The 14,290-nt window shown below is 43.3% G+C and overlaps 1 protein-coding gene across 1 annotated transcript in view; it reads left to right on the top strand.

Annotated features, from left to right (window-relative positions):
• Window positions 1-14,290, top strand: part of SETD5 (SET domain containing 5) — a 91,367-nt gene that overhangs the window by 25,501 nt on the left and 51,576 nt on the right. Inside the window, exons 2-5 of the mRNA XM_089654345.1 lie at window positions 1,076-1,259; window positions 8,175-8,280; window positions 9,956-10,170; window positions 10,329-10,387. Of these exons, the coding sequence (XP_089510471.1) occupies window positions 1,189-1,259; window positions 8,175-8,280; window positions 9,956-10,170; window positions 10,329-10,387 (451 nt within the window). The 5' untranslated portion in view covers window positions 1,076-1,188. The remainder of the gene's footprint in view (window positions 1-1,075; window positions 1,260-8,174; window positions 8,281-9,955; window positions 10,171-10,328; window positions 10,388-14,290) is intronic.

Genomic DNA, 14,290 nt, shown 5'->3' with positions numbered 1-14,290 from the left:
TTTTTTCTGTTGTCCACTGAGATGAAGTGATTAGAGCAGTGGTTCTCAACCTTCCTAATGCCGTGACCCTTTAATACAGTTCCTCATGTTATGGTGACCCCCAACTATAAAATTATTTACCCAGTAATTATAATTCATGAAGTGTTGTTTTACCTCCAATACTGCTGCTTTCAACACAGTAGCTGCTTTCAACACAGTAGCTGCTTTCAACACAGTAGCTGCTCTTTACACATTGGAAGTATGTGTTTTCTGATGGTCTTTGGGGACCCCTGTGAAAGGGTCGTTTGACCCCCAAACGGGTCGGGACCCACAGGTTGAGAACCACTGGATTAGAGCAACATATTTGTCTGTGTTGGAAGAGCATTACAAAACCTGGCCAATTGTGAAATCCTGTCCCCAAAATTTTCTGATGGCCATTTATAAATAGCGTATAATTTCTTGTGTTGTGGTGGAACGCCTACACTGAGAGCATGCTTGTGGGTATGATAGGGACATAGATTGTCAGCACCACTGGGGCAGAGGTGCTGACAATCTGTGAATGGTGAACTTTGTACAGCGCTGCATAATATGCTGGTGCTTTTAAATGTGGGAAATACAACACATTTTTGTTAGATGTCTTTTTCAAAGCACAACTAAAATACAGATGAATACACCGTTATGGGGGGAAATCTTTCTTTTTTTTTTTTTTACCTGTGGGGATACCAAAATTGCAATGCATGAAAACACGTGTAGCAGTGAACTGTGGTGTGACCGGGCACTTAAAGTAATTAATGTTTTTAAAAATATATATATTTATCTGCTCTGTACAATGGAATTGCACAGGACAGCCCTGAATCTCCTCTTCTCTGGTCCCCCACTGGCACTTTTGGCTCCTCCCCTCTGCCGAGTGCCCCCAAAGAAAGCCACTTTCTATGGGGGCATTAGTGTGGGCTTGCTCCTGAGCCTCTGTCAGTATTTATAGACAGACAACTGTGTTTAATGTTCTGTATTTTACATAAAATGTAATTTGTGGTAAACGTTGAACATTCAGCTCATATTTGTTCATCTTGCTAACTTGCCTCCTTTTCCTCTTCAGGTTTCCTCATGTCCGTGAAGAATCTCTCGTGGCTTTGCGGCTCCCCGCCTTCGGTGTGGTCAGTCGCTGCGATTCCGACCCCGTGATTCTCTCCGACCGCAGTGCCGGACGTCATGAGCATTGTAATCCCTCTGGGAGTCACCACACCAGATACATCCTACTCAGACATGGCCGCCGGATCAGAGTAAGCCCAGTTCTTGTATGCAGCGCTTGTCAACCTAAATCTTTCAAGTGTTTTGCCATAGATAAAAACCTGTATTTATAGAAAAATCACATTTGCTCTAAATGTCTTAAACCCCACTGTAACAGCTGAGCGTGGTGCTCGGTTATCTGGAATAAATGTATACTTCTTATCCATGTACACTGAAAACAGCCATTCTGGGCACTTTTTGCCTTAATAGGCCACATGCTGAAAGCTTTACTCAGAGGAAAAAAATGTCTGTATGAATGGCGGGTATGCTTTCAAAGAAGTCCACCACAAAAAAGGTGGGAATAATGCCCACGAACCACGTGTCTATGGGTGACGGATGTTTGTGTGCAGTGAGTGTACTCGGATAGCTCTCAGCCTGTACTAATGTGCAGGAACTGGCATTACCAGCGCCCGATCATGTGATCACTGACAGCTAATCAGTGGTCACATGACTAGGCAGACCTTCCTACCCCCGGGTATAGTAGGAGCTCAGTTTTAGGATTCTGGGGCAGGTGGGAAAGGGGTTAAAGCTTTTAATTTTTTTTTGGGTGGGTTGGTTGAATCAGAATAGTGGGATCCCTAGCCTAGAAATTAGTAAGTGCTCAAAGTCTGAGCATTTAATCTTTATATTTTTTTTAGAAAGTAGGGCACATTGAGTTGGAAAAACCTGTTTCTACCAGTATGCCGGCATGTGTTAGAGAGACCCTTTCTCTGCGTGGAAGCGGTGGTCTCTCTGCAGAGGTCTGACTCCTTTTTAGATATTTTAGTTTTGTAATTGGAAAAGCTTTTCTTCCGGTTGGTGGACTGTAGTGCTGACTCAGCAGAGGAAGGTTGGGCCATCACATTTTGATGCCCCTAGTATGTATTTAGTTGATTTTAAAGTGATGAGTTTCGTTGGACTTTAAAGAGAATGCATGGTGTATTTTGAGCTATTACAGCATTTAAAGTCATTTTTTGTATTGCTTTTGCATTTATACACCCTTGATTTTCCATATTTTATTTTTCGATTTTGTCTCTTGAGGCAGCTGGTGCAAGCAGTGTCCATTCATTAGCTTGGAGAAGGGAATGAGGGAGTGGTTTGCGTGGGGCTGTGTGATTTCATTGACTCGCACAACGTAGTTTTGGTCCTGGGTGATAGTGCAGATGTGATGGTGGCTCCATAGGACCCTGCAAAGGAAAGGAGCTTCTCTTCAACCTGATAGCGGAGACCGTGCCCAGGGTACAAGCCCATTATAAATTAACTGACATTGTGACCTGCATTTGATTGTGATATTACTTTAAAATGGTTGTAAACTTATTTTTTTTTCTGTAAACTAAAATATTATTATACAGGATTTATATAGCGCCGACAGTTTGCTCAGCGCTTTTTTAGATTTTAAATAGATTTTATACTTGCCTGCTCTATGCAGTGGTTTTGCACAGTGCGGCCTTGCACCTCTTTTGGGGTCCTTCTGTTGGCCTTATCTGCTGCTCCTTCTCTGAGTGCCCCCATAGCAAAATGGTTGCTATAGGGGGCACTCATGCAGGCTCATTCCCAAGCCTGGGCTGTGTGCATATATAGACACACACAGCCTGGCTCAACCCTGCACCCTTCTTGATTGACAGCAGCGGGAGCTAATTACTTGCTGCCCTCAACCAAGCCTAGGGGAGAAGAGCTTGTACAGCGCTGGATCATGAATGGATTTGGGGTAAGTGTTTGAGAGGGAGCTGGGGGAGCTTCTATTCAGGTTTTTTTTTTTTGTGTTTTTGTGTTTTTTTTGTGTTTTTTTTGTGTTTTTTTTACACCTTAATGCAGACAGTACATTAGGGTAAAGCCTTTTGCCTTTAGAACCACTTTAAGGATTCTGTTTGTTTGGATTGGTAACAGGGATATTTTTTCCCAATGTCACTTTTTCACATCAAAGTATGAACCAACCAGGTTAACAGGTTTGTGTTGGGCCTCGTCAGACCCCTGTGCTTTACCTCTTACCAACTGCTTAATGCACATTTGTGGCAGTCCTGCATTAGCGGTGGCCTAAGGTTGCGTTCCGGGAGCGAGCGCCCTGTGCGCTCCCAGCATTCTAACCTAGCGGTCTAAGACAGCTCTCGATTACGACTTCTGATCAGGTGCAAGTGGGACTAGCTCCTGATCATTTGACTGCTGTGAGCCAATCGTAACAATCCCCTCCGCCTCCCAGCATTAAAGCCCAATTAAAGGGCCACCGGAAAGAAATTACCACATGGTAGTACTAGTGGTTTAGATATGCTGTGTTCAAGTGCACGTTCCCCCCCCCCCCCCCCGATAAGTGCAAAAAACAGTCCAGAAGCCCAGAGAGCTCATATCTTTGGACTCTGTGCCATTAACTCAAGCAAGCCATACAGGCCACATCCAAACTACAGAACACTCTCCACTTATGGAGAGGAGATTTAGTGGTGACGCTCTTCCTGTGAGAAATCAGCGAGTGTCGCCCTAGAAGAGGAAGAATTGCCAGCAGGATGAAAATAAAGGGAAGAATACAAAATGCAATCAGCAAATTGATCTGGAGAGCTGAAACATATTCTGTTGTTCTTAGGTTTAAATACACAAAAATGAGCACGTGGTGTGCTGTGATTGTGCATTCATGCTACTCTGCTGCAGCACACCACATTACCTGCCACTCTTTAACATGGAGCTGTAATGTGGTAAATGATACATTTTACCACCGCATGCAGATGTGGAGCGGGCCTTATGTTTTAATATCTTTTAGCAGAACTTTCAGCAAATTAGTCAAGCCTTGGTAACCCGTCTGTGTATTCTCTACCTGCATTTCTTGCATATCAGTAGTCTGGTTTGTATTGTAAATAAAGGAGCTTCTTGTGATTTTGAAAGAAGGATTCTTCTGGTCAACCACCATAGCAGCTGTATTAATGTTTTCGTTTCCGCAGAGTGAGCGTTGCGTCTGACATTTGTAAAATCCTGTGATCTTGGAGTGCCACCTACTGGCAGATATTTTTCCACCCTATGTTAGACCATTTATGCAGCACGTACTCTTGTGTTTTAGTAGGACTGTCTGGGATATTTGAATTTTGTAGCCCAATTTTAAATATAACTAACTTTTAGCCTCGGCTCCTTTATTTATTGTTTGCTGCTTAAGTTTTAATTTGAAAGAAAAAGGCAATTTGCAGCTATTCTGTATGTGGTTAGCACACAGTTGTGTGGTCGCTGCCCTCTGCCATGGTAGCCTGTGTGTGTCGTTTTTGTGTGTTATACCTGTGCAAAGGTATTTAGAGGCAAATTGCAGTGCAACTTGTGTTTTTGTTAATACAACATGATGTAGCTACATTCTGACCATTAATACTTGTGTCTATCCAATAACTGAATGGATGAGGGATATGAAGGTGTATCGTAGATACTTGTTCTAAGAAACTGCACGTTCTGCTATCCCTTTAAAAGGGAATTACATGTAAAGGAGGCAAAATGTATGGGGAATAAAATGTTTTTTTTTTCTCCTTGTCTAACTTTGTATTGCAGGCCAAACGTGTAAGAGGGACATGTACTGTTTATTTACTTGTATTCTCTCCTTGTCTCGGCTGAACTCTCAAGCTGTAAGCCCCCCCCCTCCCAAATGCTGGCTGCAATGTCTGACTTAAGTTCAGAGATAACAAATGTTTTTTTGGCCAGAAGATGATTTAAGTGGTTCTAATGTGTTTTTTTTTTTTTTAACCTTAATACATTCTCCTGCATTGAGGTTTAAAAAAAATAAAATTAAACTGATCCATTGGCTCCTGCTGACCTGGGAGCGAGCCTGCACAGATGCCGCCATAGTGAGCAGCTTGCTATGAGGGCGCTCAGAAGGGAGGAAGAGCCAGGAGTGCTGGCAGAGGACCTCAGAAGAGGAGGTAAGTATAACATGTTTGTAAAGCTCAAGATTTTTTGTTTTAAAACCACTTCACATAACAAAGCTCTAAAAGATTGTAAGCTCCAGGGAGCAAGGCCCTCTTAACCAGGGGCGGACTGACCATTTGGAAACTCAGGCACTGCCCGAGGGCCCGGGGTCAGTAGGGGGCCCACTGAGATGCCCCTGGTACCTTTTTCATAGGCTTTTTTGAGTGTGGGCAAGGACACAGGTGCCCCATGATCCCCTATTGCCCGGGGGCCCTATGAGTTGTAAGTCCGCCCCTGCTCCTAACCCTCTTGTACTGTCTCCCGTTATATTGTAAAGCGCTGAGCAAACTGTTGGCGCTATATAAATCCTGTATAAAAAAACCTAGCCTTACACTTGGCTTTGACAGGGAACAAATACAAGTAAATAAAGATTCGTTCCCTGGAGGCAAGGATATGGAATTGTGATTTGGTTGGTTTTTTTATTTTGTTAACTTTTGTTTCCCACCACTTCATGTTGCACTGACATGTCGCTGGAAGGTAAGAAAATGCCTCAGCAGTGATGACAAAGCAACCCCATCCTTGAAATGGATTTGACTGGAGTTCTGCTTTAGACTGTCCAGGGACACAAACCTTGTAAATGACTCCTTGTTAGAAATATTGCTTTATGGCTAATGTGTAAAGCTTTAAGACCAGCGAGTTATGTTTAGTCCAATAATCCAAATCGCTGTACTTTGGGTGCACACTTGTAAATGCTGACCTGAAGATCCTAATGTTGGAAGTACCCCTTCTGTTTGAGTAGGAATCTGATAATAGAAGACCTGTATTTGAACATATAGCCAAGAGTGCTTCTAGGATAGGTTACGTAATGAGTAATCAATGGGCTGAAATATTCAAGTTTCTGAGGAAAATGCTTCTGTGGGCTCTGTTTAGTGCTGACCGTTTGTGGAGACCTCTCTGCTTGGTCATGTAATTTCTACTGAAGGTTAAAAATGGCCAATCTAAATTTTGATTCCTTGTGTGCTGTAGATTTCACATGGCGGATTACCAAGGCCTTCACACTCTTCACCAGCACTAACCCCCGGTTCACATATATGTGGCCATGCAGGCTGCGTTTCACATGGGCACGAGAGTCCATTGATTTGAATGGACTCCCGTGCCCGTGACACGCAGGAAAGAAGTCCCTGCACTTCTTTGGAAAACGCAGCCCGCACGGGAACCTCGGTTCCCAGTACGGTTGCGTCTTCCAGTGCGGGCGGCGTGCCATTAGAACTAATGGCACCAACCCTCGGGTCCACATTTTTCTGTGCGGGTGGTGCGGCTGCACGGATTTTCATGCGGATCTGCAGCTGCACCACCCGCACAGATAGGGTTAAGGGAGCCTGGAGCAGCATTTTCCCTCAGTATGTCATCCTATTTAGAATTCATCTTCTGAAAATTTGGTATGATTTTATGTCTTGCAGTGTAATCCACTTTTATGCGCATATTGTAATCCACTTTTATGCGCATAAAAAGTAGAAAACTCTTGATAGATTATTGTTCAACAGATTGGTTGAATCAACCTCATGCCAACCACATAACATATGTACAGCAGCAAGGAGAATTCATGGCAGCTGATGTTCTGAAAAGCGCACTCATGACACAGTGACCAAGCTGTCACCTACAGCCCCCTGGTCTCTAGTTATGATTGAGAGCTGATGGATTGGGTTCCCAATCATGTGGTTACTGCAATTGCCAATCACAGTGGTCATGTGATTGGGAAGCCCGCTTTACCCTACTGCCTTAAGGCTAGGTTCACATCTGTGCGGATCCGCACGAAAATCCGTGCAGCCACACCACCCGCACAGAGAAATGTGGACCCGCGGGCAGATGCCATTAGTTCAAATGGCACGCCGCCCACACTGGAAAACGCAACCGTACTGTGAACCGAGGTTCCCGTGTGGGCTGCGTTTACGGAAGACATGCAGGGATTTCTTCCTTTCATGGCACGGGAGTCCATTCAAATGAATGGGTTCTCGTCCCCGCGCAAAACCCGGCCCGCACGACCACATATGTGAACCGGGGCTTCGACCCAGTTGAAAGGGCTGTGGTGGGTGGGAAGGAGTTAAGTCAGGTGTGCCTTGTAAAATTTGATTTTAGTTGTAAAAAAAAAAAAAAATATGGCAATAACTTTTGATGAGGGTAAAACTGATTGGAGTTTGTAAATTACTACATTTGAGAACTCATGTACACAATGTACTTTTGCTTTTCAATTAACAATGAAATTTGTTGTTCTGTTTAGTCGGACATTCTTGATAGACAAGTGATGATCAACAAGCCTCAGGTGATTCATGAATGAATGTTTGTCTCAGAGATTAGAAATCACAATCCTCCTTCCACTCTGGTGTTTGAATGTTTCATATGTATCGGTTGGACATTGGAGCTTGAATGCGATGTTACCGCCTTAGACCAAAGTTCTCCACTGTCTGAATGCTTGGGAAGCTACGGAAGTCCAATTGGAGCTTCTTTTGTCTTTAAAAGACACCTGTACCAAGAGAAATATGGCGGCTGCGACCCCTGCCACCTCCAAAAAAAAAAAAATAGTTGTTGCCTGGCTTCCTTGATCCAGTATCTCCTTGGTCACTGACCCAGACACACAAAGTAGGCAGAATCTCATCAGCATACTTGTTCCAGGTTAGTGCCCCAGTGGAGCCATTGGATCAGCATGGAAGTCTACTGGCATTTTCAAAAGGAGAAGTCAGCAGTGGTCACCTTCATATTTCCCCTGTACAAGTTTCCTTTAAATGTGTTCTGATAAATGCAACCCTAAGCTATGGGTAAAATGGGTAGGACTTGGGTACAATGACAGGACGGGTTTACCCTTTTATCCCAAGACCCTATGTATGCTCTGTTTTCCAATGTAAAAATCAAGTTAGCGGTAGGACATGTTTGTTTTCTACATTTCAACATAAAGGTTGGGGCTGTGCAGGTCTCTAGAATTGATATTAAGGAAGCTTAGGGTATGAGAAGTGGTATAGTGCTGAAGTTGATTGCATATCTGAATATTCACAAATGTCTATCTTTTTTAGCCCTGAATCAGTTGAAGCCAGTCCAGCAGTTAGCGGAAAGACCATCTACACAGCCCATAGTTATCCAGGCAGCCAAAGCCACGGATACAGAGGTCTGCCATATGCGGTGAGTACAGTGCGCCAGAATGTTACTGTAGTCTGGAACTTGCTACACATGGTACAATCCTATTTTACAGTCTGATTTAGAATTGAAGTATAAAGGTTTTGTGTTTTTTTTTTTGTTTAGGTTTGTTTTTAGTTTTAGATAGTGGAGAGGGATTTGATTAGAACCCATGTCCCTTTTTTGCTGTCTGTGCCCCTGTTAAGGAGATTCACCCTCTTTATTTGCCATGCAAACCATTATCAATGAAACAAAAAAAAAAATCCCAAATTTTGGGTCCTCCCCAGAAAAGTATTGGAGTGGAAATCTTTCAATGGGGACACTAGTTCTGATGGCCTGGGGGGGGGGGGGGGTCCCCCCAAGGAATTCCCTTAATTTTCAGGGATTTCCTCACTTCCTGTTTGGCTATGGGACAGGAAGTGAAGGGAAATCTCCACAATGGAACACAGATGGCAAAAACAAATCTTGATAGGGGTTGTAACCCTCCCTTACTCTATCAAAAATGGGAAAAAAATATGCCTGTTTAAGCTAGCAATACACGGCTTGAATTTTGGCCAATTCCTGCTGATTCTATCTGTCGGCCCTTCCAAGCTCAGTTGAAAGTTTTAGCTGAACAGTGACTGCACCTATTAAAAAGCAGTTACTGTTCTAGTATTCAGCCAGCCGTGGGTGCTGCCGCTGCTTGACTACAGTATCTGACAGGGAAGATTCCTCTGTCCACACAGTTCAGCATTGATGGGGGAATTGGTTGAATGAGATAAATCTACACATGTATGACTGACTGACTATACAAGCTGTGCAATTAAGGTCTTGGTTGGGCCTCCTGCATTTTAGTCTTTGGGGGGTGCGGACTGACAACTCATGGGGCCCCCCGGCAATAGGGGATCATCGGGCCCCCGTGTCCTTGCCCAAACTGAAAAAAGCCTATGAAAATGGTACCAGGGGCATCTCATGGGGCCCCCTACTGACCCCGGGTCCTCGGGCAGTGCCTGAGTTTCCAAATGGTCAGTCCGCCCCTGGTCTTTGGCTATGATCAGGAGTGATAAAAAATTCACTGATCATAGCCTTGGCTTACATTTTTGTTTTTGTAATCATATGCTTAATCCTAGAGGAGTTTTCACCTTTCCCACTATTAAATTTTATTTTATTTTGTTCATTTTCTCTTTTGTTCAGATGGCCACAGTGAAAATATTCACCCGCACACAGGATCCAGCATTGGCCTGCTGCAATCCTCTTGGTAGCTGTTTATGGGTCCCGTGTCATCACTTTCATCTGTGATGTCATTGGTCGGCTGCACTGGCTCTTCTGAGCTTTGGCACAGCCAACAAATAATGTGCTGCTAGGCCTGTTGAATGGGGTGATGTGTGGGGCTTCTGGTGCCTCCAGGGGTCTTCACACCACATATCCCAGGAGGTGCCAGGGGCACAGAGCATGGGGATGTGGGCAGATGCTTAATTAATAAAAAAAATAAAAATAAAAAGTTTGTGCAGTGGAGAGTGAGTGGATTTTGAGGCTGGTCCTGTATTTGGAACAGGCACTCTGTAAACCAGTTTTAGATTTCTTGTGTCTATGCTCCAGCGTTCTGACAGAATACATAGAACAGTTGGAAAGGACCATTTGTTATTTACCAATGGCTTTTGCGTGGTACAACGGAGGATTAAAAGCCTTTCATTCCCCACAGGATCACAATTACGGAGCCCCTCCACCACCTACACCCCCTGCATCCCCACCAGTCCAGGCCATCATTCCCCGTGCTGCAGAGGTGAACGGCATTCACTCACCAGAAGAAGAGAACTCTGGGGATAGCGACAGCTCTTCTGAGGGTGAGGGAATCAACAGCTGGTGCCACTGCAATCCCTCCGCTGATGGCTTCCTTGTGAAGTGTGAGAAATGCAGGTAAGTCACACATCCCACTGACTGGTCTTGCAGCAGTGTGACCGTATGGGAATCCTATTTCTCCTGAAAAGGTTTTGGTTGCTGACCATTCTTGTAATGTATGCATTTATGTGGCAATGTGGGTAACTATCACCTGTTTTTTTTTCTTCTGAATAAAGGGGTGTGAACCGAGGAAAGGTGATTCAACTGAATCGTAGGAAGCAGGACAATGTCTCAGGTAAGCAGTCATCATTTGCTCTTATATGTATACTTCTGTTAGATTTACATTTAGAAGATGGTTTTCATTGGGTAAAGTGATTGCTTTGGCAAAGCAGGCATTTGTATTTATAGTGTTTGACCTTGTTGGGGTCTTGTATTTTCTGCCCACATTGGACACATTGTGTGACTTCATGTGTTCTTGTGAATGTACTCCTGTCTCCTCTTACAAACATGCAGGTAGAGTATGTGCATTCTTCTCTACATTATGCTTGTGACCAGGGTGGATTTGATTTAAATCACGATTTAAATCACTAGTCAGTAAGGCTTGATTTAAATCCTAGTTTTCTACATAGACTAATTCTTGCTGGTATAACTTTAACTAGTAGCCGACCGCAGATAGCCGAATGACGGCTGCACTGCGGCCGGCCAGTTCTGAGTGGACGTCATATGACGTCCCACCAGAACGCGCTCTCCTGGGGCGCGCACCCGGCAATCTCCGTGATCGCTGTGTCCTACGGACACAGCTGATCACGTGATGTGGTAAAAGGCCAATCACAGCGGCCTTTTACCACCTGATCAGCGGTGTCCAATGACACGCTGATCAGAGGGAAATGCAAGTGCCGGTTCTCGGCTGCACTTTCCTCACGCTGTCAGATCGTGAGGAAAGTACTGCCGAGAACCGGCAGTTGTCAGAGCGAGGATCGGCACCGATCATCAGGGCACTGATGATCAGTGCCCTGATGATCGGTGCCCAGCAGTGCCACCCGCAAGTTCCGCCCACCTGTGCCCAGCAGTGCGCCCACTAACTCCGCCCACCTGTGCCCAGCAGTGCACCCACCTGTGCCCAGCAGTGCATCCACCTGTGCCACTCTGCAGTGTCACCTACCTGTGCCCAGAAGTGTCACCTACCTGTGCCCAGAAGTGTCACCTACCAGTGCCACCCACCAGTGCCACCCACCAGTGCAGCCCAGCAGTGCTGCCAGTCAGTGCCACCAGTCAGTGCCCAGCGGTTGTGCCAGTCAGTGCTCAGCAGTGATGCCAGTCAGTGCCATCTATCAGTACCCATCATCAGTGTCACCTATCAGTGCCGCATATTAGTGCCGCCTATCAGTGCCCTTTAGTGCTGCCTATCAGTGCCCATCAGTGCCGCCTATCAGTGCTGCCTCATAAACGCACATCAGTGAAGGAGAAAAATTACCGGTTTGAAAAATTTTATAATAGAAACAAAGAAACTTTTTTTTTTTTTTCAAATTTTTTGCACCTTTTTTATTTATAGCGCAAAAAGTAAAGCGCCCAGTGGCGATTAAATACCACCAAAAGAAAGCTCTATTTGTGAGAAAAAAAGATCAAAATTTCATATGGGTACAATGTTGCATGACCGCGCAATTGTCAATCAAAGTGCGGCAGCGCGGAAAGCTGAAAATTGGCCTGGTAAATAAGGGGGTATAAGTGCCTGGTAGGCAAGTGGTTAATATACAAGTAGATGAAGATTTTTAGAATAACAACTTTTCATATTAGTTTTTTTATCCCCAGTTTAATAGGTTAATCAGTCATATTTGGACAACTTTTCTGTTGTACTTAGGAAGGAGAAAAATAATCATTACCTTAATAATAACAATTTAAATAGATTTATTCATCTGAAACAATAACATTCCAGCATATGTGATTTGCTTAAACATCCATGTTTGGTAACTAATTTGGCTAAACAAAATATATATATTTTAAGAAACTTAGACTGTCAGCCCCTTCCTCCTCACACTTAGTTTCACTTTCTTCTTGTTCAGATCTATTCCACTCCAAACAATCAGAAAAATATTGTTTCTATTCTATTCTTGAAACTTAGCACTGAAGGGGTTGATTCTGTATTCATAGGTTTGTAGAAGTTAGGATGAAGGTCTTTTTCTTAACTCTGTTCATGTTATAACATTTTTGCTGTGAAGAAGAGGCATGTGATCTCCGCTGAGTCAAATTCAGTTTTGAGAACTGCAAAAGTAAACCAATCATCTGTGATAATATCTTGTAGGCAGAGAAACTGCCCAACCATCTTACAAAAACCTCTGGAAGAGCATAACATTGTGAATGGATTCATGGAATTTATTTACCAAAAAAATTAAACATATACAGCCTTATTCTACATAATTAAAAAACTAATCTTTATTTCATGATGGAATAACCTTTGGATGGTAATATATTTTCCTCAAAAAGCATTTAAATCAAAAAAATCCGCTCTAAATAAAAAAAATCCAATTTAAATAAAAAAAATCTGAATTTATTTATTTTTATTAAAATTTTTTTTAAAAAATCATTGATTTTTTATCTACCCTGTCTGCAAACCTACAGTGGATATAGAAAAGAATCGGCCCCTTTTAAAAATCAAATTTTTTTTTTTTTCGCTTTGCAGCCTGAAATAGACCGTTTTAGTTTAATCCAGCTGTTTTTACTCAGTGCAATTTACAGCGTCAAAGTGAAATATACAATACCAAATATCATGAAAAAAATTCAAAAACAATCACTGAGTTGGAAAAGAGATCACCCCGCCCCCCCAACACAGACCCCTCTGGATCAGGATGTCGCTCCAAACAGGATGAAAGAGCCAGGAGGAAACTGGTCAGAGAGGCAGTCACCACTGAACTTTGCCAAATTGCACCTCGAAGATTCTGAGGCCACATGGAAAAAGGCGTTCTGATCAGACGAGGCTAAAATGGAAGTATTTTGCCTCAACACTTAACTATATGTCTGGCAGAAATCCAGTCCAGCTCACCATCCCTACAGTAAAACATGGAGGTGGTAATATAATGTTATGGGGTCTATCTCTGCACCAGGGACTGGAGCACTTATCAGGATAGAAAAAAAAATGGACGGGGCAAAATACTGTCAATTTCTTGAGGAAAATCTGCCAGAATGTTGTCAGTGGGAAGGTTTACCTTCCAACATGACAATGACCCAAAGAATACAGCAAAAATGACCAGTGGTTGAAGGAGAAAAGGGTGAATGTCCTTGCATCGCCTAGTCAGAGCCCAGACTTATACCCCATTGAAAGTCTGTGGAATGAGTTGAAGACTGCAGTCCACAAATGGTCACCATAAAATGCAACTGAATTTTGAGCAGTTCTGCAAAGAAGAGCGGGCAAATCTTGCAAAGTCTGTATGTGCAAAATTAGTAGAGACCTCTCCCAACAAACTAAAGGCTGGAATTAAAGCAAAAGGTGGTTCAACAAAATACTGACATGGGTGTGATCCTTTTTCCAACTCTGTGAATCTGTTTTTGAATTTTTTTTTTTGACCTGTTGGTGTTACATATTTAACTTGGATTTTAGAAGTTGCAGTGAGGAAATACAGTTGGATAAAACAAAAAAAGTGTCTGTCTTCATTTCCAGCTGCAAAGCAACAAAATGTGATTATTTTAAAGGCGGGTTGATACTTTCTATACCCACTGAGTCTCCAAAAGTTGGGGCACACATGATTCCTACAGGAGCCTGCTATTGCACCCGCGATCTACTGTGAGCTTCTGTGATAACAATAAATGCACATTATTTCCCTGAAAAAATGTGCATTTATATTTTTTTTCTCACAAAATGGTGAACGTGGCCTAATGGTACTGGTTTTGTGCACAAGGACAGAGTTGTGCTGGAACAGAAAAGTACGTTCTTCACATTGCTGCCACTTGGTAGGGAAATCAACTGTAATTATTAGTCTTTATATACCGTAGTAGAACGGGAAACACCGGAATTCAGCCCCTCTGTAGGGTGACTACAAACTTTTGAGAGTATAGATAGGTGTGGTGTGTCCACAAACATTTGTCTACTTAGTGTGGATGCCCTATCTGCACATAGCTGTGTGAGAACCTGATCAGGAGATCCTTTAACACTTACAATGGGCATTTGATTTTTTTTTTTCTAGCTCAGCCATTATATGCCGTTCTC

The sequence above is a fragment of the Staurois parvus genome, unplaced genomic scaffold (genome assembly GCF_062004578.1).
Source record: "Staurois parvus isolate SC_StPar_1 unplaced genomic scaffold, SC_StPar_1.0 ptg000757l, whole genome shotgun sequence".
NCBI classification, from domain to species: Eukaryota; Metazoa; Chordata; class Amphibia; order Anura; family Ranidae; genus Staurois; species Staurois parvus.
Note: the sequence above shows the minus strand (reverse complement) of the source record. Positions and strands in the feature narration are given on the sequence as shown.